Here is a 25,737-nt window from a genome sequence, read left to right on the forward strand (position 1 = left end):
AATCTCCCAGAATTAGCTATATAGTGGGGACACTTCCTGTACAGTAGAAACAAAAGAGGTTTCTGTGATTGTCTGTCAATGCCAATAACCACAGTGGTCTCACAGACAGCTCCCCCAGGGCTGTTTGACCATGCAAGCAAAGGGAGGGGGTGAGGTTGAGGGTCATTGGGTTTTTAGCCGATTCCCTCTCAGACTGTCTCAACTCATTTAACTCTTCAGGGAGCAGCCAAGTCCGCTCTCTCATGGAGAAACAATCTTCATCATTACCCAGCTGTGTGTTGATATGACTGGAGACTGTGCGAGGAATAGGTGAAATTCATTAAGTGAACAGTGTGCCCAAAGGCAAAAATACAGATAGAGGCGCAAACAGATATTCAGAGGCTTGCCTGCAGGGGGTGGGAGCTCTGCCCTCTGGGCACGCCCTACTGCTGACATCAGCAGAGGCAGTCGCATCCCCCACGGAGAATCTTGAACCACAAAGGGTGGGCGTGAAGAATATGGGAGAAGGGAGGGCAAGAAGAAGATGAAGAGGGAGGGGATAAGGATCGGGCTACAACACTTGTAATCGGATCATTGGCTACAGTGGTTTGAGTCGATGTGATCAATAGAAACTGCACATGCAGCAGAGAGCCTTTAATGGCCCTTAATCTCCATCAGGCCTGAACAGGAGGGTGTAAGAGGAAGTCACAGGAGCAAAGGCAGTCTGCATCACGTTTACCCCTCAGCCTTCGTGCACAATGCCACAAACTTTTATTCTCCATCACACACACGTACACGTACGTGACCCCCAGGACTCCTGGCCGCAGCAGCCAGCATGTCACATTTCATTCTTTGGCACCTTTTCATTTCATTTCAAATGCATTACATTTCAGACCTTTCCATTCTGCAATACCCCCCGCGATGCAAAACCTTTGCTTCGACACACCATCCCAGCGCATTTCACATTCCAGCCATTGAATTCAATAAGCAGTCTGGCTGCACCGAGAGTGTCTCTAGTCATCATCAGCACACTATAAAAGAGGCTGCAGTCCAGTTATGAAGTATAGATGTGCTACCAAAGCTCTGGATGTAGTGCTTTCTCATCATTCAGTTCATATATTTTACTCATCTGCTCCACAGATAAAAGATTCATATTTTTGAGGCCTGGTGCTGGGTGTAGGCAAGTGTCAGCATAATAAACACACAGAAATTAGTCAATAAAAATACAGCAGCTGTCCTTTCTGTCTACCTCACTCCGATGTTCTTTCATTACTCTTCCTTTCACTACCCTTTGTACTTTTATCCTTCTCACTGCTCTGTGTTATCCATAAATTCAAGTGGATTGACAATAACCTGAACCTGAAGCAGGACTGATTTTGACCTATTCATTTTACACTGAATAACGATGGCCCAGATATGCTCAGATGATTTTTGATAAGAGGCCTTTGGAATTTGCACAAAATGCGGTTCACTCTTTTTGCCGTCTGTGCACATGGAATTAACAGCTAAATCAGTCATTTAACAATAAAAGTAATTAACTCAACACTGTATTTGCACTGCTTTTCAGTAAATATATGTTGGTTTACAACCCATTACTGTATTTTAGAATAATTGTAATTCTTTAAGTCATCCCTTGCAGGTAATTGATGAGTTAATGCTTGGTTAACAATAGCAAAGTGTAATTTTAATGATATAACAGTATTTTCGTCATGGTGAGAGGAGGAGCAGCAGTCAGTCTTCTCTGTGCTGCTTCTCTTCTCTAGGTTAACCTGTTAGACTAGCAGTGCTAGTTATTCTGCCTACTGACCCCCAAACATGGCAATATACCATTAAAATAAACTACAATAGATGTGCTGTAAAATGACAGTAACCCCAACCGTTATTCTACAGTCTTATACTTCAATCAAAAAAGGTATTCCACTGTCAAAATAAATGACAGTGGCTGCACTGTAAAACAGTAAATTACTGGCGTCCCTGCTGCCAGTATTTTACTGCCATTTTATGTTGACATTTATTACAGTGTGGATTATTAACCATCATAACATTTCTTCATCTTTAAAACAAAAAAGTGTGTGTGTGTGTGTGTGTGTGTGTGTGTGTGTGTGTGTTTGTAAGGACATTTTAGAAATCAGGACAGCAGCAGATACCATTATCCTAAAATGCAACTGGACACACATGCACTCTTAATTTACAGCTCCATTTATATTACTGATCATTCCTGCCAATGGAGTTTCATTTCTGTTTTTGATTTGATAGTTCTTCTTGTGGCCATGAGGGATTTGAGCAGAAAAATCATCCTAGCTCTTGAATTGTTGAACATGACATAAACATTTCATTTGTCCAGCTAATACAGGGTTGTCAGAAGTACTGACTAAAATAAAGCATTATTCTATTTTGGTGGCACTCTTCCTCCTTTTCTTCACCCACAGCCACTGGCTACCTTTTTGCTACCTTGATGGGCGCGCCGTTGTTCTCACACCTATCAGGCCTTATTATTGATGTGAGTATAAACCTACCAACCAGTCTACTTTGTCCCATTGTAAATTGTTGTTGGACCAAGCACTCCCCACCACAAACATCCAAATGGTGTCCATGCCCCAGTAAAGCTCATAGACCCATAGAATCAGTGCTGAGGCACATTGAGACTACTCTGACAGCACATGGTGGCCTTCTCTTTATAAAGCGGAGTCTAAAAGTCGAAGACCATTTGAATGGGAATGTGGTCTAAGTCTGTGTCCTTTTTAGAGATGGCGCCTCCCTGTGGGTATCACACAATAATAATTCCTTCTCATTCCTAATTTTATTTTGCTTTCAATATAAAAAAAATCATCACATTAAATGACAGAAATGTGATATTTAATAAAACTACATAATCTACTAAAAGAAATGTGAATCTGTATTTTCCCTGTTGAACCATTGTATTAACAGAAATACAGAAAAAAATGATTGCTAATCACTAATTTCTTTTCACTGTATACTAAACAATCATTTCAGCAGATTTGCATCATATCATGTTCAGGAAAATGCTCAGCCTCCACTTTCAGTTCACAGATGCGATAACCATGGCAACAGAGCCACTTCAGAAAAGGGCATGAAGAAAACTTAGACATTACTGTCAGTCAAATGAAAAATAAAACTCTGATTATCATACCCGACTTGCTGAGTAATGCCTTGAAACTCAGCTCATAGGTACATTACACTTGTTTTATGGATGCCTCACATCTCTGTGTCATTTCACAGGCAACATCGAACATCAGTAACGAGAAAAGCAAAGATTCTCTATCAGAATCATTTCAGGTTCCTCTGATCAACCACATGTCAGTTAACATAGTCGTAAAGAGGACTAATGTTGTGCGAGGACTTACTGAGTGACACGCTATGGCCCACAGTGTGAAAACCTTCAAAACATTGAGGAAGTGCCAACCCTTGCCCTAACCTTGCCTTGAGCCATGTGTTGATGAGTCTTCAGTGTGACTGAAACTTCAAAGGCATTTCAGCTCACTAAGCAGAAGATGCTCACTCTCTCTCATCTTCACTCAGCTGAATCCCTCTCCAGAAGACATTTTGATGGCTTGAAAAAGCTGAAGATTTTGCTTGGCACTTTCTGGGAACGGCTTTAACCACTGTACTCTGGGAAATTAGATTCTGGTAACTCTAAAATCAGTAACTAGTTAGTTTTATGCCCAGATGATTAAGGCAAGGCAAATCAGCAGTTCAGGGTGCTTTAAGAAAAAAAAAACATGTCAAGCCAAAGACACTAATGAATGGAGTATATGTTTATATCCAGGAATACATGCATACATGGTTCCTGCCGAAGTGTAATTACTCAAAAGTTAGAGCAGTCCAAGCTTGTCATGGAGGCTGAATGTGATTGTACTTGGTTTTTCATCCTTTCAGTGTACAAGGTGAATTCAACTTCACATCAGAGGTTTCTAATGAAATCAGTGTTTTGCATATTTGAGAATTTGTTCATCTCAGCCCCATCACACACAACTAGTAATTGTGAGGGCATTGTGAGGAGAATAAACAGCGAGTTCCCCACTTGGTGTGTCTGTTGTGTTCACAGACAAACGGAGGCAGGAATAGTGTGGTCTTTTCAAAGGCTGCCTGGAAAAACCTGATGGATGCACAAATTAACACACAGAGGAGAAGCTGCAATCCAAACCCTCCGATGTTATAATTACAGCTCTTTCCTCCTCCTTGACAAACATAAAGGGGGATTTTTGTCACTCCCTGCTCACATCCTCTTTCTCCCTCTCTTCTCCACCTCTCACTGCACAGCTTTGGGAGCTGGCATTAATTGCTCCAAAAGCGGTGGAAGCACAACAAGTGCTTCTCACCCTGGTATAATTGTGTCTGTAGGAGTTGGAGTGCTTGAGAAGAAAGGAGGCTTTGTCGTTAAGTCTCAGGAGCTGAGGCTGTTTGAGAGAACATGATGTGGTAGTGCACTCTGGTGGACATACAGTGAAAGAGACCTAATTTATTTCTAGTAAGATGGAAGAATGGATATCTAAAAAACATAATCAAAATTAAATTAGCATTTAAAATAATTTCAATTGATATAATGAATACTGCCTTTATTATAAGTCAATAACATTATTTATTTTTATACATAGAAGTGTATTGAGCCATTTTGGAGATTTGTTTTTCCTTAAATGTAGAAATCATGTAACTTGCACAAAGCACCTTATGTCTATAGGCTGAATGTATATCATAGCTTGAGTCTTTGTGGAAATGAAGTTTTATTTTTGACAATGTCAACTCAAAGATTAACTTTTTCATTCAATCATACAGAAATTAGTTTTCTCAAAGTTTGTAGTTTGATAGATAAAACTTATTTGAGCGTCTGTTTCATACTGTAAGGAAATGGACATGAGCATGAGATGAAGTGAAACCACCTCATCGGTTTTAGTGTTACGCAGTTTCACTTGCATTTCCATCCTGACCTCAAGCGAATTCTGGGCAAATTTTTAATCATTTCTCGGTCACAGATTGGTCATGTGTACATTCCACATTTCTGTCACTGCACAATATATATAGGTATATAATTGGTAAATTCTGGTTATTGTATGTTTTTGAACACTTTACATAGCTTGAATATTTAGAATATCTGTAATAGATAAAAAAAAAAAAGGATCCTTCATATTAAAATGTAGAATTATCTTTATCCCTCTTATGCTCAAAGCCCAGTTAGTATATTCAGTGAAGATGGTGTCAAATAAAAAAGTGTTTCTGATCACAATTAATTTGATAGTATACTCAATACTAAATAGTCTTTTCTGCTTATTTCTAGCATGACTGATGCTGCAACACAATAGGGTGTTCTTCAGTGTTACTGTCTAGTAAAAGACCTGGCAGTCATAGAAGTAATAGTAGGTGAATTTTGGATCATTGCTTGAGCCCTAAAAGCTGCTAACATAGACATCAGTGCTATGAAGCAGCCTGAGGCTCAACCAAAGGATCTGCCTAATACAGGATGGAGTCTGTGTTCATCCCTCTGTGAAAGGTTTGTAGCAGCCAGGTGATTTAGAAACCTATCTGAAAGCTTCTTAAATTACTTTTCTACCATCACATTGCGATGACCAGTGTATGACCATTCACTGTGCATCACACTCTACTACTGCATCAAGTTTGTGTAGTTGCTGCTGAAGTTGTGTGAATTGGTGTGGTGTGCAGACCACACTGATTAATTCATGTCATGGATAGTCCAGTGCTCAGGTCTCTAAGCAATACATGTAAGAAGTACTCAGATTGTTGTCTTATGTAGTAAGTGTAAAATATTCCCATTAAACGCAAAACCTAAATTTCTAATCCTTTAAAATCAAGATGGAAGATTAAAAGGTACCGTTGTTACATTTTAAATGTAGTCGGCATCAATTATAAAGTGAAATAAATAAAAAATAACAACTATCATGTCCGTCCTTACAGCCGTCACAGTTAAGAATGTGCTTCCCAGTGTTAGTTGTTGCTTATACAGTAAGTAAGTATATGTTTATTGTGATGTTAATTTTCCCACTTTAGACAGGCACGGCTGCTTCCCACATAGCAGACATGTTGATGTGTTGTCATCTTCTGCATGCTTTATTGTACACCTTGGAGACGTTAACTTTATGGCCAGGCCACTCGTGGCACCAACACACTTTACACCCACCTTTAGTTTATTAAAATGCAAAGCTGCCAATACTGTTTATACACTAATTAGTAATTAAGTTTAATTAGAGACATAGTAGCAAATAGAAAAGGGAGGATGGGCTTTTGCTCGAGCTTTCCATATCACTGAGTGCGTGTGGTAATGTTGTACTGAACACAGAGGAAATGCATACATTGAAAAAGTAAAATGGAGAGTAAAAACACAGAACAGCATTTGCGCTAAACATGGGTAATTTTTATTTAGCTAGTGAGTCACCTAGAGGAGAAAACTGTCACATCCTTGCAGTTGATGTCTTTTGGCTGTTTTGGGGGAATCCTGGTCAGGCCGAGCAAGGAGTTCTCCCAAAAGTGCTAAGAGTTGTTGAGGACAGACAGTCTGATTGAGCCTGAGGTACAGTACAGTACATCAACATCAGAGCAAAGACACTCACCCACAGGGCCCAAGGAGAGCAGCAGGTTTCTCCTCAGACAAATGCACTTCAGAATGACAGAATCACAAGAGAGGAAAAAAAAAAAAAAGAAAACGAAAAGAAAAGATGTGCACTGGCCGGCACTCGCCTACCTGCTGCATATTTATAATCTTTTGGGGCACAGAAAGAGATGAAAAAAAAAAAAAAAGAAGGGAACAGGTAGGGGGAGGATACATCCTATGATTGGCATGATTGTGGCTGTTTCCCAAATATTTCATCCCACTTGTCAATTATCCACAGCTTCTATCTGAGAAGCATCAGACAACTGTACACAGATTCAAGTACAAGATTTATTTATACATATCGTCTTTAATTCTCTTAAGGAGCTAACGAAGCTCGCCAACATCCCTAACATTTGAGGCATTAAAAAAAATTACAAATAAACCTGGTGAAATCTCCTGACTACTGTGGTTAGTCAGTTAGTTGCTCACAAACAAAATCAAAGAAGAACACAGAGTTAGAGGGTTAAGGGTGTTGGTAGAGGCTCTTTAGAAGGACTGAAAGTGCTTTAAAGACAGAGTTCTTAAAGTGGGTTTTGTCGTGACACAGGAACACAGGGTTTGATGTAGTCAGTCAATGGATACAGATGAGTCCATTTATTGTCATGTTCAAGTGTTCAGATACATTGTCATCTCCACTGGAAAGCCTGTGAAGGCCTTTCCTCCTTTCCTCCTGGTTAGGCAAATTGTATTTAAGGTCCTACATCATTAGTGTTGCAGTTCTAGCAGAAAGCTTGCTTGAAGGTTACTGTTTATTTCTATTGCGCTCCTGGTAAGAAAGAACAACAGAAAGAGATGATCAGTGAATAGTTTCAGAAGAGCAACAAGAGAAACAGCTAGACAAGGAATAATCGAGCTCCGGTGATTACACCAGTCAGGCAAATGGTCAAAGCCCATTTACGAAAGCAAACAATACTGATTTAACTGGCATTGGCACTGATGATTCTGCAAGTATCATTCATCGCATCAATTTATTGCATGTATCTATTTTTAGCACAATTGTGAGCATTATTTGTATTATACATACAAAAAGTTCAATTATGCCTCAAACTAGTAATAAGTTGACAGTACCAGTCAAATTTTTCATTAATCTTGGTTACTTGTGCAAGGAATTGATTGGGAAACTCAAAAGATGCCAAAGAGAATTGATAATGCATAGTTGCTGCTGAAAGTAAACTCAGTATGAATCATTTTCTGGAAATTCTGGCATGAGGACAGTTCCTCATCCTGAATTCCTACTCAAGTCTGGTTTCAGTGATTTCATTTGGAGCTTAGAAAGTAGAGATGTAGATATATAGACTTAAATCATAATGTATTCCAATCTAAGCGCATTTTCAGCTATCTAAAGTCAAATAAAGATTCATGATCAAAAATGGTGACCAAGATGAGATCCAGTATATTGTTGGGTAGGACTTGTTGTGTGATATACACAGCACTGGTAGGAAAGCTATTCAATCACCAAACTCTATATGTATATATATAGTATAGACTAAGAGCTGTGGCTGTTTCTAAGTTTCATTTGGATATGGATGAAAACAAGCATGCACAGAAACTTTTCCAAAATTCTCTTACATGTCAGTCTTGTTGCAGGTCATGCAGATTTAGAGTATTTGATTAAAAATATAACCTAACAATACTTTAATAATGTAACAATAAATCTCCTTCCCTGTGCAGGAAAACAAGTTAACTACATCTTTACTAGTATGATACAATTGCACCCATTACAGCAGACCCCAATGTGATTCTTTATTACAGTACATCCTGAGAAAAGAAGGAACCCAAAACTATGTATTAATTGCCAAATGACTTATGCTAGTAAAGGAACAATATTTAAATCTAAAGTTATCTTTAAAAACACTGTGGGAGTGTGTTACAGTGCAGGTAGCTGTACTGGTTTGACCCCTCTCAAAGTTCGGGAAGGACGGCCCAAACAATGGAGAACAATTAACCTTGTCAGGCGAAGGAGGGTGAGGCCTTAGCTGGGCAGATCCTGTCATGTAGGAGGTCAGAACTACAAAAGCAGCACAGCGCAACGCCTGCAAGACGCAGGATGAAACAGGCTTTCTACTGACAGGTTGTTTTCAGAAGCTTGAAAACATTGACTTGAAATATTTATGAGAAAGTAACCCAGCGCATATTAACAAGGTCAGCAGCTAAGAGTCAATACAGCATCAATGAAGCACCAGCCGTGGGGGAGTGGGAGAAAAGGAGGGAGCAGGTCATGGGGGTTTTCTAAACCTAATTAGATTAGAATACTGTTGAATCTAAGAATGGATGCAGCAGAATGTTAGCAATGATAACATGTTATCCACCGCTCGGCTCTGCTTTCCACAGCAGTAGCAACCCACAGAGTTTTTACTACTTAGGCTAACATTTGTGGTACACCACTGTTATTACCACTGCAACATATTTTAGCTTCCCCTCTGAGGGCACAAGCTTTCAAAGTGTGTGCTTTTCAGAGCTATGTTGCCAGACAAATGTAATTAATCATGCGTTTTATCATGTATTTTTCTGGGAAATATTTTTTAAATCAGCCCTCTACAACATCTAAGGCACACTGTGCCAACTCTGAGGCACAGTTTGCAAGCCGAGGGCTTATGTTGTTAAAGACTAATAAAGCATGAGGAGCCTGTGGAGAGCAGAGAGGCTTGGTGTTCAAAGGGAGATCAGTGCCTACATCTGCCTTTGTCTGAGAGAAAGAATGCCAGGAATGTGGGCTATTTCAGGAAACCTCCATGCATCTAACTCCACTCTGGCAGATCATCGCAAACTCAACAGCACAAGATGGCTGATGAGGAATCAGGGATTCCTGTACAATGGTGGCACGTCAATGTGCCGGGTGCTCTCGGGGAACTTCCATTTAAGTCAGACTGTTCACACAGCAACAGGAAGTTACAATGTCAGTCTGAAAGCAGGTGGATCAAGATCAGCTGACTACAGCCTTTAGCAGTGACTCAGTGAAAGTTATCCTCCCTCTGAATTAAAGGGTAACTGAACAGAACTGTCTCATGCATACAAACAAGCTATTTACAGAGGACTTTTTAAATGTGTGTTTATCTCACCTTCCTCAGAGCCTCCTCCTCTTCCTGACGTTTCTCATAATGTGCAAAGTCATCAAAGATTGAGGTGGTATGCTTGTAAGTGGCGATAATTTTAAGCACTTGTTTGGCCTTCTCCAGAGGCACTTCCTGAGTGTCCCTGGAGTTGGTCACTGGCTTGTTGTCATTGTTCTCCAGCCGAATGTGTCGCAGCTGGTTGTTGGGCACATCTTTGATGAAAACCCACTTCACCTCAAACTTGCCCTTCCATTTGTCCTGAGACCAGACGCCTGCGTAGGCATTGTAGTCCACCGGTGAGCGCATTTCAGCCACGCCACAGAAGTGCCCACTGCCATTGACACTGAACAACAGGTACAGGGGCCCCTTGTTGCCCAGTGAGCGGTAGGCTCCATCCAGGCGCTTGTTGCCATGTTCTGTACTGCACCAGATAGAGTACTTGATTGAGCGGTGGATGTCGTCTTCCGAATAGCTCTTGATAATGAAAACACGTCCATTTTTCAAATTCCAGTCAAAGTCTTTGGGGTTGTAGTTGTTGAGGGCACGGAGTTTCTCCAGCACAGGATGCACTTCACCAGAACAAGGGGAGGCACTGAGTGGGATTCCTCCACCCAGACCAAAGCCCTCACCCCGGTTCCTTGGAGCTATCCAGCGGTTGGGAGGTGGGCCGGGCTGCTGGGGTTGCTGATGATGAAGGGTCTGTGGAGGGCCAGGCTGAGAGTGGAGGTGAAGGTGTGGAGGGCCAGGGGGCAGAGGCTGGGGGTGCTGAGGAGACTGGAGAGACTGGAGCTGAAAGGGCTGGTGTTGGTGTTGGTGCTGGGGCTGATGCTGATGCTGAGGCTGAGGCTGGGGGGGCAAAGGGTTTTGCAGTAATGGCTGGGGCTGAGCTAGAAGAGGTTGCTGCACTAGAGGCTGCGGGGGCATCATAGTCTGGGCTAATGGGGGCTTATTCAGAGAGCCCTTATTGTCCCATGTACCAATGTTAATATTGTGCTTTATAGGAGGTGGGGGGATGGTGGTGACTCCACCCATCCCCATGTTGGCTTTAGGTTTAACCTTGGGCTGTGGCTTGGCCGGCTTCTTGGCAATGGCGGCCCAGGAGGCAGGTTTAGGTGCTGACGAGCTGACAGATGGAGGGAGGCTATTGGCTGCCATACTGCTCATACCAGCTGTGCCTCCTAAGGGTGAGCCCACAGTTTTGGTGACCGCTGCCACCATGTCTGTACCCAATTTTAACCCTGCCATCCCCTGCTCAATGCTGTTCAGTACTGGCACCTTACTGAGCTGGGTGTCACTTCCAAAGCCTGCTTGTCCGTCCGTGATGGCTCTGCCCAGTGAACTGGGGGCGTACCCATAGCTGTTGCTGTAGCTCTGTGTAGACTGTCCCTGAGAGACACTGGTACCCCAAGTGGAAAAGTCTGCATTACCAGGGAAAAAGTTGAAGCCATGCTGGCCAAGGAAGGGAGGAGTGTTCCCCAGGGCACCTGGCTGGCTGAACACACCGTCAGGGATGAAGTGCGGCTCACCATTGCTCATCTGTCCATAGGTAGTTAGGTAGGGCATAGGAGGGTCTCCTGCTGTAGACCAGGCCGCCTCTCCCAGAGAGTAAGGGAAACCAATGGATGGAGCATAGTAGCTGGGCATGTAGGGGTCAGACATTGGTGGATAGCTGTTACTCTGTATAAAGCAGATGGTCAAACTGTGAACATTTCATACTAAAAAAGGCAGTATAAAAAAAATCTGAAACATCTAATGTTCAACACAGCATCATCTAAAATCTTATAGTCAAAGGAAATACAATAGTGATGTGTTGAATGGCTGAAACCTCAGATGGAATTCGTTTGTTGACCTCATGAGTCTGATCATTGCTACAAACATTAGCATGTACTCTTACCTGATTTGTCTGGCTGCTTAAGTAAGGCTCAATCTCATCATCATTCACACCATCCTTTTGATGCATTGATCCGTTTTGCACTACAGATGGGAAAAGAGGGAACATTGCACATATCATACAGTTAAGATGTAAGAAAATATCAGTCAGTGTTATTTCTGTCTTATGTATTTAACAGTCAGATCTGATACCTGACATGCCAGCATGGTGTAATGTTAAAAAAAAAACGGCAGAATTTAGGAGTGTCAACAATGCTAACATACTATAACTGCATCAGTAAGAAACATGACAACACCTTGGCTGGTTTGAAATGAAAACAGCCGGCACTGCCACACTGAAATAACAGCACCTTTTCCACAATGACTGTTAAAACCCTTACCTTTATTTCCTTGTCCTTTGGGTCTCTGAAATAATGGGCAGCACAGGGAAAAGAGATGAGACTGTTGTCAGATCACGACAGGAAATAAGAAGACTACACGCACGCGCACACACGCACACACACACACACACACACAAAGGCGGCTGACTCCTACATGGATTAATGTTAGCAGGAGGCTGCAGCCATCAGCCCGGATGTTCACATTTACAGGTTGCTTCGCTTTAACGACCGGATGTCAAACGCTCTGACATCCAGTAAACGGTGCCGCATTGGCAACCGGCTACAGCTGGAGTTGGTTGGACATACAGTCGGCCTACATTACAGCTAATAGCTATCACATATCACCGACTTTTCTTCTGTTCCTCCACAGCCTGTTTGATCAGGCGATGCTCAAAATCGGATCAAACTGTTGTCGGAAAAGTTTCATTCCGCCGCCGCACCGTTAATTTATAAGCAGCCCGTTCAGCTGTCAATACACCAACCTGATCGACTGTGGTCGCAGACATCCTCCAGGAACCGAGACTGATCGCTGTTTGTGAGACTGTCCGCGGCTTCCCCCTGCCTCTCTCTCTCTTTCTCTCTCTGCACTTCGCCGCTTTCCTGGCTCCGTCTCTCGGGTCGTCCAATCACTCCGTTAACGTTACAAGGCGGCGTTTTTTTTTCCCCCCCTTCCTTCCTGCCGTGGTCGAGACCCGGTCGACGATCCGCTTCTTCTGGCTGTTTACAAAACGGCGACTTCGTGTCTGCGGAGTCGATCCCGTGCGATCCAGCCACAGATGGTCCTTATCGAGTCAATCTGAAACTGACGAGTGTCTTACTGGAATATCCCTCACCATATTCCACAATGGCGGATCGGCCCTTTACTCCGCTTCCGTTCCGTTCGGCTGCTCCGTGACCTTCCGCCTGTGACGCTCTGAGTCATGTTACAATCTGACACTTCACATGACAGTCACAATCAAACGATCCCCCTCACTCTTCAGATATTGTCTTTGCCGGGAAATTAAAACCCTTTTTTTTTACTGACAGGTGGTTCCCCGAACTGATATCAAAATAAGAGTCTCAGATTTTATGTATTTATTTATTTTTTGGAGGGGGGGGGGGGGGTTACCTGGCAAAACACAGTCTTGGATGGACGCCTGAACTTGCATACAGATAAAATACAACATAAATAAAATAATGTAAAAATGTCCTCAAGGAAATAGTGCCACACATTATGCGCACTTAACTAAATGACCTATATTTGTTATTTCCATTTCTGCTCCGTATGTTCCACTCCATTTAGGGGAAAATATTGTTCACTCCTGCTAAATAGTCTGTTAACTGAGGAATAATTAGATGTAATGAAATGTTTTTCACGTTGTATTGGCATATACTTCACAGCTACTTAATAAAACTTGACACCCACAAGCTTTTGGTTGCCATTGGAGCAAAGATTAACAATATTTGGATCTGAGTATGAATGACAACAACCAGGAGCAAAATATACTCAAAGATGCTATAGTGTTGTTATCATACGACTGCAGACAAGAAGCAGATTTCTAACGACTGCTACACTTACTGCCCTTCAATTAAGTTTCCATGTATTTATACTTTAGTTTTCCATTTTCTGTTGCGTTGTGCTTTTACTCCACTGCATTTGTCTGAGGGATGAAAGGGGCTAATTACTTTGCATATTAATATTTTATATGCAAAACACTTAATTTTATAAACTGACCATGTGTATAAAAGCTTTTTTCTCTGTTTACAATAATCAATGCTGATTGTGGATCACACAGTCTGAACAGTTCGACATGAAACGCTAACTTCATACTGATATTGCTGCTTTTTTCCAGTTTCAGGTCTTTCTTCTTCCACCTCGGTTCTCTGTAGTTAGACTAAAATGTGAAGGGTCAACTGCTCAGAGAAAAACGGGAGTCACGGCTGCTACTCTCGCGATACTTCCTCCGTGGTGTAGTAACAGTATGGCAGCCGTCGCGCTGAGGTCCTGCCGCAGAGGACTTTCGCAGCTTTTTAACATTGGAGGACCTGCAGCTTTGTCTTCGAGGCGATTTGAAGGTTTGTGTCCGACTCTGGTCTCGGTGCGAGTCATTTCTCCGTGCTTGAGTTTCTGTGAAAGGCGTTTAAAGGCTCGGAGGGGGGGTGTGGCTCACAGACTGCTTCGTCTCTAACATTTGGGGCATATAATCGGTGCTGTGTTTATGTCTGTAGTCTCCTTCGCAGTTTACTTGGACTGTCGATGCATTTGAAAACGTACAAGCTTCATTTAGTGTGTTTGTTCTAGTTCAGCCGACAGGAGAAACATGTCCGCACTGTTTGGCTGGTCCATGTGCTGCTGCCTGGATTCAATCAGGAGAAGCCATGCCTTATGAAATGGGGCGTGAAGTTGTTTTAGCCAAGTTTTTTTTTTAAGCTTTCTGACTTTAACGACGTGTTTTGTCCTGCTGTTTATACTTTTGCACTGTATCAAGCAGAAGACAGAAGACACAAGTCCACAGTTCAGTATGCTTCACGAACAGAACTACCAAAGTTGGCATACAGAAGAGTGAAGGGGAAGAGCCCAGGTGTCATCTTCCTGCCCGGATATGGCTCCAACATGAATGGGCAGAAAGCCGAGGCACTGGAGGAGTTCTGTCTCTCTTTAGGACACTCATATCTGAGGTAAGCTCCATACAGACCCCTGTATACACATAAACTGCTGACATACAGAACAGATTATTTCTAACTGACATTCTCCATATCTACTGCTGATGGGTGTGTTGGGTTTTATCTTTTAAAAACAACCAAAAAAAATGTTGGCATATAGCAAGTATTAAACTCTATTCATATTATATTGCACAAGTCAACACTTAGTTCATCAAAGGTAAATTGCAAAAAATCTGAAATGCAATACTGGAAAAGATCCCATCCCACACACACACACACACACACATCATTTAAAAATGATGTTGGACTTTTTACAGCACTGTATTGGACTTGGATGGCTTATTATCATTAAGGGAAGAATAAATAAATAAGTTTATCAGTGTGTCTTACAAGACAGTGTCAGGGTGGTTGTCCATTGGCTGAAGCTCAGTAGGTAATGCCACAGGACAAAACATCAAAGTAAATCTACTAGATTGACCCACAAGGGAAAATCCATTTTATGGAGTGGACCAGTCAAAGCAACTCACACCAGGTATAGTGGAATGATGCAATGTTCCGTCTGCCCTTTGTGTAGGTCTGATGAGCTTGTTTGAATTTCTTGGTGATACAAGGATTCGCTTACTTTTTCAAACAGGCACTGTGAATGTTAAATTTGGGTTAATTCAGTAAAGAAATTGAGATTGGAATGGAGACACTGCATTGTCTGCATTTGTGATGGATCAGATTTTATCACAAGCCAAAAAAACAGGCCATTCCAAGGAGTTAAATGGCTGCTTAACATAGAAATCATGTTGTTTGGTGTAGCGATGAGATTTTTCTTCCTAGAAGTCTGCCTTTTGAATTTTACAGAGTTTTGTTGTGGTCTTACGTCTCTGAGATGGAGCCTTTATTTCAATAGTTTAACAAATGAAAAGCTAAATTATTTGATGAGAACCCAACAAAAAACAATAAGAACAAATAAACTGTACCAAAGTTGCCATTCCTCTGGAAAGCCTCCATTCTCCTCAGGTTGGATATAAAACATGGCAGTTCTAACATACACAGTACACATAAAAGCATCATCTCATTTTAAGTGCAGTAAATAGCTAATATACTGTGGCCTTGTCATAGCTTGTCGTTGCCTCACCCTCTAATATCAATGGCCAAAAGTTGTTCTATTTATGTTTTCCCAGGTTTGACTACACAGGACATGGGGCCTCAGAGGGGGTGTTTGCAGAAGGAACGATTGGAACCTGGAAAAAAGATGTGCTTTTTGTATTGGACGAATTAGCAGAAGGCCCACAGGTAAAGGGACATGCTCATTCAGTAGTGACTGTGGTCAATAAGCAATTAACTTTCGAAAGCTTAGTGGTGATGGGAATTGGGAATTGTTTTCCATTTGGGGCATGTTTCAAACAATCAGATTTTTAAGAGCCAAGTTGCTGTGACAGTTATTGATTTCTGTGTATTGTAAATAGTGGCTGAAATCAGGCTCTTAAGAATGCACACTGTCCTGGCCTTCCATGTGAAACGTTGAAAGGTATATGGCTTTAAATCATTGTATTTTAACAGACAGGGCCAGAAAGAGGATGGCAATTCAGTTCAGAGTTTCTGGGTTGTATTTATTTATTATGCATGCATTAAATTATAGGGCCGTATTTTGAATAAAGTAGTGGAAGATCCTCTTAAAGTACAAGAGTATCTTTTGGTCTTCATGAGACTGACAAGTAAAAATATTTCCTTTTATATAGCAATAGCTTCATGCTGGCAGCCTCCACATAGGCAATATTTTCATGACATTTCAAGAATTTAAAAGCTTTTATTTGCTCTTAAATGAACCAAAGGGATAAAGAAAAGAATAAAAAAAAAGATTGAATTAACCAGTTTTTAAAAATGTTTAATTAAAGTGAAACTAATTTCAACCATTTGTCTCCAATATTTAATGTGTGTGTACCTCCTTGTCTCCAGATGATGGTGCTATGTTACAATATTTATGGTGTTTTCAGTCCTCTTCAATTGTGACTTTACTGTATGAATCTGTTGTCATCTTTAGGGAATATTTTTTAAAGAACCCTTTAAATGTCTCTATGAAATATTTGGCCAATTGGCTCACCCTCTGATTTTTGGGATTTGTCTCACTTGTAGATCCTCGTGGGTTACAGTATAGGTGGCTGGCTCATGCTGTTGGCAGCCATTGCAAGACCAGAGAAAACTGCTGCACTGGTTGGAATCTCTACTGCTGCTGATCACATTGTCACATCATTCAACTCGCTTCCTCTGGAGGTAGTAACTTATTATATTATGGACATCACATTCCATTAGTAATTTTGTTTGAATGTTTGCAGGTATTTATGGACAATTTTGAAATATTTTTGTTTGAATTTGCAGTCACGTAAGGAGTTTGAGGAGAAGGGGGAGTGGACAGTGCCCACCAAACACTCAGAGGACGGCATTTACAGGTTTAACATGAACTTTCTGCGTGAGGCCCAAAATCACTGTGTGCTTCACAGTCCCATCCCCATCACCTGCCCTGTAAGGCTGATCCATGGCCTCAAAGATGAGGATGTCCCTTGGCACATTTCCATGCAGGTTGCAGAACGTATCATCAGTCAGGATGTGGATGTCATTCTTCGGCGACAAGGCCAACACCGCATGTCTGACAAGGACGACATCAAGCTCATGGTCTATACCATTGACGATCTCATTGACAAGCTGACCACTATGGTCTGAGTAAAGGATGGGGGGAGTGAGGCTGAGAGATTGCTAGGCTAAGGAGAGAAGAACTGTGTTGACAGGGATGTCAACCCTCAAGGAAGTTACCATACAATGGCATGTTTCTCTGCCAAACATGACCTTTCATGCATCTGTTATTCTACTGTACTTCTCCTGTCATTTTCACATGCTATTACTGTCCAAACTATATTTCAGGGGACCTCTTCGAGCTTATCCCTTCTATCTTCAGGTTGCATCTGTGCTTGTCCAAGGTTGTTATATCGACTGTTACGTTCGTCAGTCATTATTAGGTATATTGTTGCTGCTGTCTCAGCCGCTGTTCTTCCAACTTTCCCTCCCTCTTTCATTAGATGGTTAGTTGTCCTGTGCCTTTTTTAATCACTTTTCACCTGGTTTGGCAAATAAAACCTCTGCACACTACAGTGCAAGTGTCAGTTTGTTGTTCTTACTAACACACTCTGAATAGCCATGTATACATCATGCAACATTTTGAAGTAGCAGTGTTTATATGCACTACTAAGCCGTATTACAGAACCTTTATCTTAGTTTATAGCTTTAGTGTGTTGTGATTTCATCAGGTAGGGTATTTCATTTGAAAACTGCACATTTTCAGAACAACAGTTTCATCTTAAAATCACAAGGTGACTAATTGTTATTTTTCTTTATTTTATTAATTAATTAATTTTTAATGCAGATGTGGCTGGATGAAGTGGATGAACATGTCAACAGAGTAGCTCAGAGTTGTATTGAGTGATTCAAAATGTCAAAGGTACAGTGTTGCAGGTTAATTTTCAGTAGCCAAACAGTCTGTTACATGATTCCCCATCCCTGTTGGCCTTTAGCCATCAAGAGGCCTACTGAATGGAGCCACTGGGCTGTTGATTATTAACATGTAATTGGCTTCTAGCTGCTGTCTGTTCAATGGGGGGAAAAGAACCACTTAACTCTCCCTGGTCTGCTGAACTGCAAGTTTGACCTTTTAACTCATGGTTGAGCTATGTAGTCAGTCATTTCATGCATCAAAACTGAGATCACCGATAGATTGATGGTCTCCTACAGCGTAAATGTAAGGAAAGAGAAATGGCTGTCATTAAAATAAACAGTGTTGAAACAAAAATACCATTTAGTGTCAGAAAGGCATGAGGGAAAGCAACTGTTAAACATGACAACAAGCAGAATCCACTGAATGTTATGAGTTAAAAAGGAGCATTGTACATTGTGTGTCTTAGTATAAAAGAGTCGATAAAGCAGTTGAAGGTCACCTAATCCCCCTAAAACTCCACGTGCACCACAGTGGCCGGTGTCAGGTCTCTCGGGACCCCTCCTGGACGAGCTGGCGTATAAAACGAGCGGCTCGCCCCTCCCGGACAAAGTGAGTGAGGCTGGCACGTCGCGCCTGTGCTGCGCTTCATGGATGCTTCAGCACTTCAGCATCCTCAGTCGAGCCCTGCTCAGCGGATTTAACGCACCGACCGGAGGAAGAGCCGCAGTAAGTGCTCCGTGTGCCTCACTGCATGACATGATGCCAAAAAGCGATGTTTATGTAACAGATGCTGTGTCGCACTGTCTGTGTGCTTTGCGCAGTTTCCTTCTGGCTTTATATAAAAAAAAGAAGCTAATGTTCATGTTTTAAAAAGCCGCAGAATGCGCAGCCGTAAGGAATCCTAAGAGATGATGGGGTTTTATTTGAATTTATGGTGTTTAACTTGAAGAAGTGAGCTCCACAAGAGCATCCATACAACATGCGGCAAAGAACACGGACGTAATTTAATCAAAGTGGACTGCAGGCTAAAAATAGAGCAGCTGTACATTGTGTACATGCATGTTTTGTAAGAGGGCAAACTTTATAAAAATACGTCTCACTGGTTTCATTTGCGTCATGATGGCTGCCTGCTGTGGGTCTCACTTAGACCATCATCCCACATGCTGCCGAATCAGAGCCCTGAATCTGCCGGAAACAGGCTTGATTGTTACCATGGCAACGAGAGGGCTGGTCCCTGCTCGGGACAGCTGCCAGGGACCACACCCTTCCTCCTCCATCCTCCGGAGATGCTCCTGGGATAGACTGCTGGGCAGGAGGGGAGGCAGGTGCTGCCAGAGAGGAAAACCTGGCTCTTTGGCTTCGTCTTCACACTCTGAGGCGGTTTATGATTAAGCTGGAACATTTGAACTGTAAAAATAACTGTTATCCTGTCAGGATTAGCCACTAATTCTCACTTGTATACCAAATGCGGCGTTGTTATATATTATGGGAATGTTAAGCTGATGTGTTTTAAATGTTTTTGCAGTTTGTTACAGAATTATACTGATTCACCATCATGTGTTCTCTTTAGAGCTATTACACACTACATATATTACAGTGTTGCTGGAGCTGCCATGGCAAACAGAGGGCCCAGCTATGGACTGAGCCGGGAGGTGCAGGAAAAGATCGATCAGAAGTACGACCCAGAGCTGGAGCAGCGGCTGGTGGACTGGATTGTGGCACAGTGTGGAGGAAACCTGGAGAAACCACAACCGGGCAAACAGAACTTCCAGAAATGGCTGATGGATGGAACTGTGAGTGGCTGCACCACTTGTCCTCAAAATAGAAGTTATCATTCAATTATTCAAGACACAATGTAACAGACATACCATTGCTGTCAGATTTAAAGAGACCATGAGGTAAAATAAATTAGGTTTGAATAAATAATGTTGGTTTTAACTTTGCTACTAATAACTAACTAAATTAAATTAACCCTTTCTTTTTCTCCTAAACCAGTGGTAATAGACTATAATTGCTGCTGAGTTTCAGTTGGTGTTTTTAGTAAGCAGTGAAGCTAATTGTGGCTGTCATTTGTAAACTGGGTCATTTTGGGATGCTTCCATGGAATAATCCTCCTGCCCTCTCACTGAAAATACTGTCAACCTTAAGATTTAATTCAACAATCAACTATAAAATGTACCAAACACAATGCTGTAGTGTTTTCTTGGCTGGCACATCAGCTGACTGACATTAAAAAACTATCAGAGAAATCGATCTTAGATGAGGCAGAGGCATCAATCTTTGCATCAGCAATAACTCAACCATGTTACCACTAGCTGCCATAAGCTAATACATTATCAGTGCATTGGTGACGCACACGCTTTTTGCAATTACAAAAATCCCCTCAGCTCTCAAAACTAATTGCTAATGCATTTTTGCATCCCATTCCCAGAGGCATGACAACCGTTAAGTCATTGACAAAAACAAGGAATAGCGTTGTCTTCTGGTGACATATTCCTGTAAGAATCCTTATCTGACACTATCCACTGGTCAGCGTGCTATTTTGAGTTCATTAACCTCTTTGCCCCAGATCCTCTGTAGACTCATCAACAGCCTTTATCCGAGGGGGAAGGAGCCCATAAAGAAGATTCCGGAGACTCAAATGGCCTTCAAACAAATGGAGAAGATATCTCACTTCCTGCAGGGGGCAGAAGCTTATGGGGTGACAACCACTGACATCTTTCAAACAGTTGACCTTTGGGAAGGTAAATAGTTCCCATTAACCGAGACGGCATTCTGTATTTGATGATTCCATTTTATGCTGCATCTCTCACTGGGCTAGCATGTATTAATTGGTGTCAGTGTTTGCAGTGGTAAGCTGTTGTCACTACAGATGTAAAATAAATTGTCCTGTTACTGTGAACTTAGGAAAGGACATGGCAGCTGTGCAAAGGACCCTCATGGCTCTGGGTAGTGTGGCTGTCACTAAGGATGATGGTCATTACAGAGGTGACCGAGACTGGTTCCATAGGTAAAGAGAAAGATGACTGTAACATAAGATAAGTATTGTTCACAACATTATTTTCTTTACTTCAGATTTGAAATGTTTTGTGTGTGTAGGAAAGCTCAGGGGTATCGACGAGAATTCACTGAAGAGCAGCTGCGCCAAGGACAGAGTTTGATTGGCCTGCAGATGGGCAGCAACCGTGGGGCTTCCCAAGCTGGCATGACGGGGTACGGCATGCACCGTCAGATCATGTAAACCACTTACTACCTAACCTGTTTCTCTGCTTCCAGACCTTATTTTCTACTAATATTATAAATGTTGTAGCTCCAAAACCTTCCTATCCTTTGTAGCACCTGTCAAATTAACCTCAGTTTCCCTGGAATTGCTGCTTTTCCCAGACAGAGTGTTTGAACCCGCATCCTAAAAAATAAAATGATGTCAAATGCTGTAGATCTCCTTCAAGCTATCTTCCTCTTTCTCCTCCCTTCCCCTGTGCTCTTCCCTCCCTATCTTTATTGACTATGTTTCCTGAGTTTCTGAGTCCAAATTCAGTCATTCAACATTAATTAAGTTTTTGGAGAACTGAAGACTGACATCTCCTTGCAAAACAAGCCATCTGTGTTATACATATTTTAAAGCAGAAAATACTGGAAGACACTGTTACAGCATGTCAAGTGCTATAATTATTTGTAATTATGTAGTATTTTATTTAAATGTGTCATTACTCATGTTTGGGACTTTGTTTTTTCCTGTGTAATTATTTTTGCCTAAAATGTAAAGGCTCAGTGACTGATGATGTCTCTGCTATCTTGTCTGAAGACTTGTTGCAGTATCCTCAGTAACCAAATCAACCTCACGTTGTGCCTGGTTATGGGACTACAGAGACTGGGTCCTGGTATATTGGCCTCAAATTATAATTGAATTTCATTCCTTCTGTGCGTTGCCCTTGTTATTTGTTAGATTACATTTTTGTCCATGAGATGGTCACTGTCCATTTTGTGGTCAAGCAAATAAATCATTGTCGCCAATATGTATGACAGTGAATTTTCCATTTTCTGGTGCCAGGTGAAGCCATTGGTTGAATGTGCACATTTATGTATTGTCATGTTTATATTTTTAAATATATTTATATCTGAAGGCTTGTCAGAACATTGTTGAAAAAATAAAGTGTGTGAACAGATGTTTGTTTCTTTGTAACGTACAAGCTCTGTATCCTGATAGCTGCAAAGTCAGGAGCGTACTTTTTTTTTTCTTATCTTGGTTTCATGTTCCAGCCCCTCCCTTGTGCCCATCCCTCCCATCTCTCTTCAAAGTGCACAATCTTTAAAAAAAAAAAAAAAAAAAAAATTAATACAGCGGTATGGCATAACAGCAATGGTTAGACAGATACACCAGTTAAGCCTGAGTTAAGCTACTGTACCTTGCTGACTGACCTTGAGTATGAAATTAAATCCCTGCCAGCTTTGAGCATGCTGTTTAATTGCTGATCGTTCATCTCTATATTTTTGCAGAACGGATAGAAAAAATTAAGAACCACCAAAATGACCACAAAATGATTCTAGGAATGATTGTGCATCAATTTAAAGTAATCAAAATGCCTGCTTTCAATATGGATCTTGTATCTAAATAACATCAGAGGTGGGAGGGTAGATAGAAATGCTTGTGTAAGCCATTCTAGTGACATTGGAAAAGCTCTGGACCAGAAAAGGTCACATTCGATGTCAGTGATCCAGTTTATGGGGTCAGTCGTTCCTGACCGTTGGCATTTTAAAGGACATATATGAGAGAAGCATGCACGAATGCACATTTTAGCTTGTTGTTAGCATTTTTATTCTATAAAAATATTCTCTAAAAAGTAAAACATCCTGCAATGGATATGTTGAGTAACAGCATGTAATCATTAGCTCCAGTTTAATATCCATTGTTCGTTACCGTACAGGAGGGCAGTGCACATGAAACTACTTGCCCTTCTGCATGTCTGGCCTTCAAGTCAGTTTATTATTAGCCTCAACCAAACTGGTAACATGTCAAGAGGGTCATATGTGATATCTAACTGACAAACTCAATGAGTAAGCCAAAAACACAATGAGACCAATCAAAGAGCTGCTGGAGGACTGACGCCGACCGTGTCCAAAGTTTTTGTCCAGCTTATGTTTTCTTTGGTTTGTGTTGCGGTTGCCTTTTGTTCTGCTTTTCTCTTCTAGAGTATGCCTGTATGACGACAGTTTGGAGGTTTATTGCTGCACGCGGGTGTTCGAGAAGGATGTGGTTATGAGGCCAGTCACGTACCTGCCTTAACTTTGAGTCCACAAGTTTTTGCATTGACCTTTTTTTTTTTTTTTTAATGAGACACGTGCATCAAACAAAATGTTGCAGGTGCCATTTAGGGCTACACTTTTGCTCCTTCTGTTGGTGGTCTGGAGTGTTGCACAAGAACAATCCCAAGCTAAAGGATGTGTTTGTGGATATCCTGGAATACCTGGCGATCCTGGGCACAATGGTACACCAGGCAGAGATGGGCGAGATGGAATTGGAGGTGAAAAAGGTGACCGAGGTAAATTCGAATGGGAAGATTTCTGCTTTACAACTTGACTTTGTGCAAATTTTTGTTGTATTTTGTTTGAACGTCAAAATTTATAATAACATCATTATTTATTAACCATCCACAAAAAGGTGAAGTTGGTCCTATTGGACCACCAGGCCATAAAGGCCAAATGGGAGACAAAGGTGAACTTGGTATGTACCTTTACAATAAATTGCACTGCTGGAAAATGAAAGGATTTTAAAATAACCTGTTATTTGCATGTTTTGCTAAGCTGTTTATTGACATATTTGTTTACTTTTATTTGGCTTTCTGGAATGTTACTATAGTGTATAGATAGTAAGTACTGCTTTTGTATCATATAAAAAGAGAGAGGGGGGCTAATTTTCTGCTTGTCATTTGCAGGTGAAGTTGGCCCACCAGGGCTCAAAGGAAAAAGGGGAGATAATGGGGAAAGGGGTCCCCCTGGGAAAATGGGGCCTCAAGGAGTCCAAGGGCCCATCGGCCTGAAAGGAAATAAGGGAGAGCTTGGGCTGCCTGGACCTCAAGGGCCAAAAGGTGGTTTTGGTCTTCCTGGACCAGAAGGTCAAAAGGGGGAAATTGGCCTTCGTGGTGACAGGGGTATTCAGGGACCACAGGGACCCCCTGGTAGGCCTGGCCCTAAAGGGGAGATTGGTGTTCAGGGTCACAAAGGCAACATTGGTTATCGTGGAGACAGGGGGGCTCGAGGGGAGAGGGGTGATAAGGGAGAGAAAGGAGATGCACCTGTTATTTCCAAAAGTGCGTTCTGTGTAGGACTCACGGCACTAACTAAACTCCCACCAGCGAACGCTCCAATCCGGTTTGACAGGGTTATATACAATCAGCAGAACCACTATAATCTGCAAACAGGACGATTTACATGCTCTGTGGCAGGTGCTTACTATTTCACCTACCACATCACCGTCTTCTCCAGAAATGTAAAGGTGGTTCTCATGAAGAATGGGGCAAAAATCATCCACACCATGGATAACTACCAGAGCAGTGAGGACCAAGCAGCAGGGGGCGCTGTGCTGCACCTGGAGGTCGGGGATAAGGTGTGGCTGCAGGTGGCTGGAGGAGAACTTTATAATGGGCTCTTTGCTGATGAAGATGATGACACCACTTTCTCTGGATTTTTAATATTTGCGGCTTGATTATTTTGAAATTTCTGCTATCAGAAGATAAGTAAACAAATGAAAAATGCTATGAATAGATAGGGATAAATCAGTCTGACATTCATTATAGTCAAACATTTCGGGTACTTACATTTTACTTGAATGTTTGTATTCTATTGTACTTTTTCTGCACTATACTGCAGAGGGAAACTGCAGACAAGTCAACCCAAGATTACTATTGGCTGTTCATAAATTTATTATGTTTTTTTACAAAGATGGCAGACTAATGGTCACAATCCATTGTTCAAAACAGCTGAGTCTGTTGTGACAAACTACTACAACAAAATTCTTGTGACTCATAGATTTTTTTCTGGCATTATAAACTTCCATGCTCTTATTTACTTTAATTGCTAATGTTTTTTGTGTGTAAAGAACACAATAGCATGTTAATAAATTGTTAAAATTGTATTTCTCAAAGGAACCCAAACATGTAATTCTACCAACGTGCTCAGTATCAGAGTGTCAAAGAAATAAATATTAAAATATTTAATGGAGGTGTGTTTGTTATTTTTACTATTGTTCTCTGCTATTTGCCCTCCGCCTGTGTTGTGTTAGAACAGGAGCAGCCACGTTTAAGTCATTTCTGCTTCCTCTGGTATTTGGGGAATAGGTATGCAAAACAAAAATACCACAGATCTTACTTGTCTTGGCATGACACAATGGCATGACATGAGGAAGATGTGTAACACCAACTGGAAGACCCAGTCTGTTTTTTTTTCTTCTTTGTGTCTGCAGGGAGCTGCAGGAAGCTGCAGCTTTGTCTGTCTTATCTCTTGTTTAACTTTTTCTCCCCACTCAATGAAGCGCGTTCCGCGGTGGGCGCGGCCTCGCGGTCGCCGCTGAGTTGTAATTGGCGGTTACCAGGATGGTCACGCTGCGGTCAGCCAATCAACCTCAAGCTGGACGTTTCGAAGCCCCGCCCCTCGCAAACACTGCAACAAGTGCATTAATGATGCTGAGCGGCTCGATCC

General features: G+C 41.7%; 4 protein-coding genes across 7 annotated transcripts; 3 read left to right on the plus strand and 1 right to left on the minus strand.

Annotated features, from left to right (window-relative positions):
• Positions 1-6,348: 6,348 nt before the first annotated feature.
• On the minus strand, positions 6,349-12,853 carry ythdf3 (YTH N6-methyladenosine RNA binding protein F3). Of its 4 annotated transcripts, none has more exons than XM_029529588.1 (6): positions 12,407-12,853; positions 11,919-11,949; positions 11,549-11,628; positions 10,429-11,331; positions 9,661-10,311; positions 6,349-7,367 (listed from the first exon to the last, which is right to left on the minus strand). In XM_029529588.1, exons 1-6 carry the CDS (start codon positions 12,428-12,430, stop codon positions 7,344-7,346), a joined length of 1,713 nt encoding a protein of 570 aa, XP_029385448.1. In that variant the 5' UTR covers positions 12,431-12,853; the 3' UTR covers positions 6,349-7,343. The 4 variants fall into 4 exon arrangements, with proteins under 4 accessions (XP_029385448.1, XP_029385447.1, XP_029385445.1 ...); XM_029529587.1 differs by having other exon boundaries at positions 9,661-10,452; positions 10,561-11,331; positions 11,925-11,949; positions 12,407-12,849; XM_029529585.1 differs by having other exon boundaries at positions 9,661-11,331; positions 11,925-11,949; positions 12,407-12,847.
• Positions 12,854-13,873: 1,020 nt separating this feature from the next.
• On the plus strand, positions 13,874-17,701 carry abhd10b (abhydrolase domain containing 10, depalmitoylase b). The gene is made up of 5 exons (XM_029529412.1): positions 13,874-13,979; positions 14,396-14,582; positions 15,740-15,851; positions 16,692-16,829; positions 16,935-17,701. Exons 1-5 carry the CDS (start codon positions 13,886-13,888, stop codon positions 17,274-17,276), a joined length of 873 nt encoding a protein of 290 aa, XP_029385272.1. The 5' UTR covers positions 13,874-13,885; the 3' UTR covers positions 17,277-17,701.
• A 1,951-nt stretch (positions 17,702-19,652) lies between these two features.
• tagln3b (transgelin 3b) lies at positions 19,653-21,771 on the plus strand. Its single transcript, XM_029529257.1, has 4 exons — positions 19,653-19,835; positions 20,612-20,786; positions 20,950-21,052; positions 21,142-21,771. The coding sequence occupies exons 1-4, from the start codon at positions 19,656-19,658 to the stop codon at positions 21,281-21,283; spliced, it is 600 nt and encodes a 199-aa protein (XP_029385117.1). The 5' UTR covers positions 19,653-19,655; the 3' UTR covers positions 21,284-21,771.
• A 1,624-nt stretch (positions 21,772-23,395) lies between these two features.
• c1qtnf9 (C1q and TNF related 9) lies at positions 23,396-24,745 on the plus strand. The gene is made up of 3 exons (XM_029529394.1): positions 23,396-23,582; positions 23,702-23,764; positions 23,976-24,745. The coding sequence occupies exons 1-3, from the start codon at positions 23,396-23,398 to the stop codon at positions 24,743-24,745; spliced, it is 1,020 nt and encodes a 339-aa protein (XP_029385254.1).
• The last annotated feature ends 992 nt before the right edge of the window (positions 24,746-25,737 follow it).

Source organism: Echeneis naucrates, chromosome 20 (assembly GCF_900963305.1).
Source record: "Echeneis naucrates chromosome 20, fEcheNa1.1, whole genome shotgun sequence".
NCBI classification, from domain to species: Eukaryota; Metazoa; Chordata; class Actinopteri; order Carangiformes; family Echeneidae; genus Echeneis; species Echeneis naucrates.

Excerpts from the sequence above, each read along its gene's own strand:
- ythdf3 (XM_029529585.1), bottom strand. The coding sequence starts at position 12,430 with ATGTCTGCGACCACAGTCGATCAG. Across the intron at positions 11,950-12,406 it reads CTGCGACCACAGTCGATCAG|AGACCCAAAGGACAAGGAAA; the intron begins GTTGGTGTATTG and ends CCATTATTTCAG. Across the intron at positions 11,332-11,548 it reads TAAGCAGCCAGACAAATCAG|AGTAACAGCTATCCACCAAT; the intron begins GTAAGAGTACAT and ends TGCTTTATACAG.
- abhd10b (XM_029529412.1), top strand. The coding sequence starts at position 13,886 with ATGGCAGCCGTCGCGCTGAGGTCCTGCCGCAGAGGACTTTCGCAGCTT. Across the intron at positions 13,980-14,395 it reads GTCTTCGAGGCGATTTGAAG|AAGACAGAAGACACAAGTCC; the intron begins GTTTGTGTCCGA and ends TGTATCAAGCAG. Across the intron at positions 15,852-16,691 it reads AATTAGCAGAAGGCCCACAG|ATCCTCGTGGGTTACAGTAT; the intron begins GTAAAGGGACAT and ends TCTCACTTGTAG.
- tagln3b (XM_029529257.1), top strand. The coding sequence starts at position 19,656 with ATGGCAAACAGAGGGCCCAGCTATGGACTGAGCCGGGAGGTGCAGGAA. Across the intron at positions 19,836-20,611 it reads AATGGCTGATGGATGGAACT|ATCCTCTGTAGACTCATCAA; the intron begins GTGAGTGGCTGC and ends TCTTTGCCCCAG. Across the intron at positions 21,053-21,141 it reads GACCGAGACTGGTTCCATAG|GAAAGCTCAGGGGTATCGAC; the intron begins GTAAAGAGAAAG and ends TTGTGTGTGTAG.
- c1qtnf9 (XM_029529394.1), top strand. The coding sequence starts at position 23,396 with ATGTTGCAGGTGCCATTTAGGGCTACACTTTTGCTCCTTCTGTTGGTG. Across the intron at positions 23,583-23,701 it reads AGGTGAAAAAGGTGACCGAG|GTGAAGTTGGTCCTATTGGA; the intron begins GTAAATTCGAAT and ends ATCCACAAAAAG. Across the intron at positions 23,765-23,975 it reads GGGAGACAAAGGTGAACTTG|GTGAAGTTGGCCCACCAGGG; the intron begins GTATGTACCTTT and ends TGTCATTTGCAG.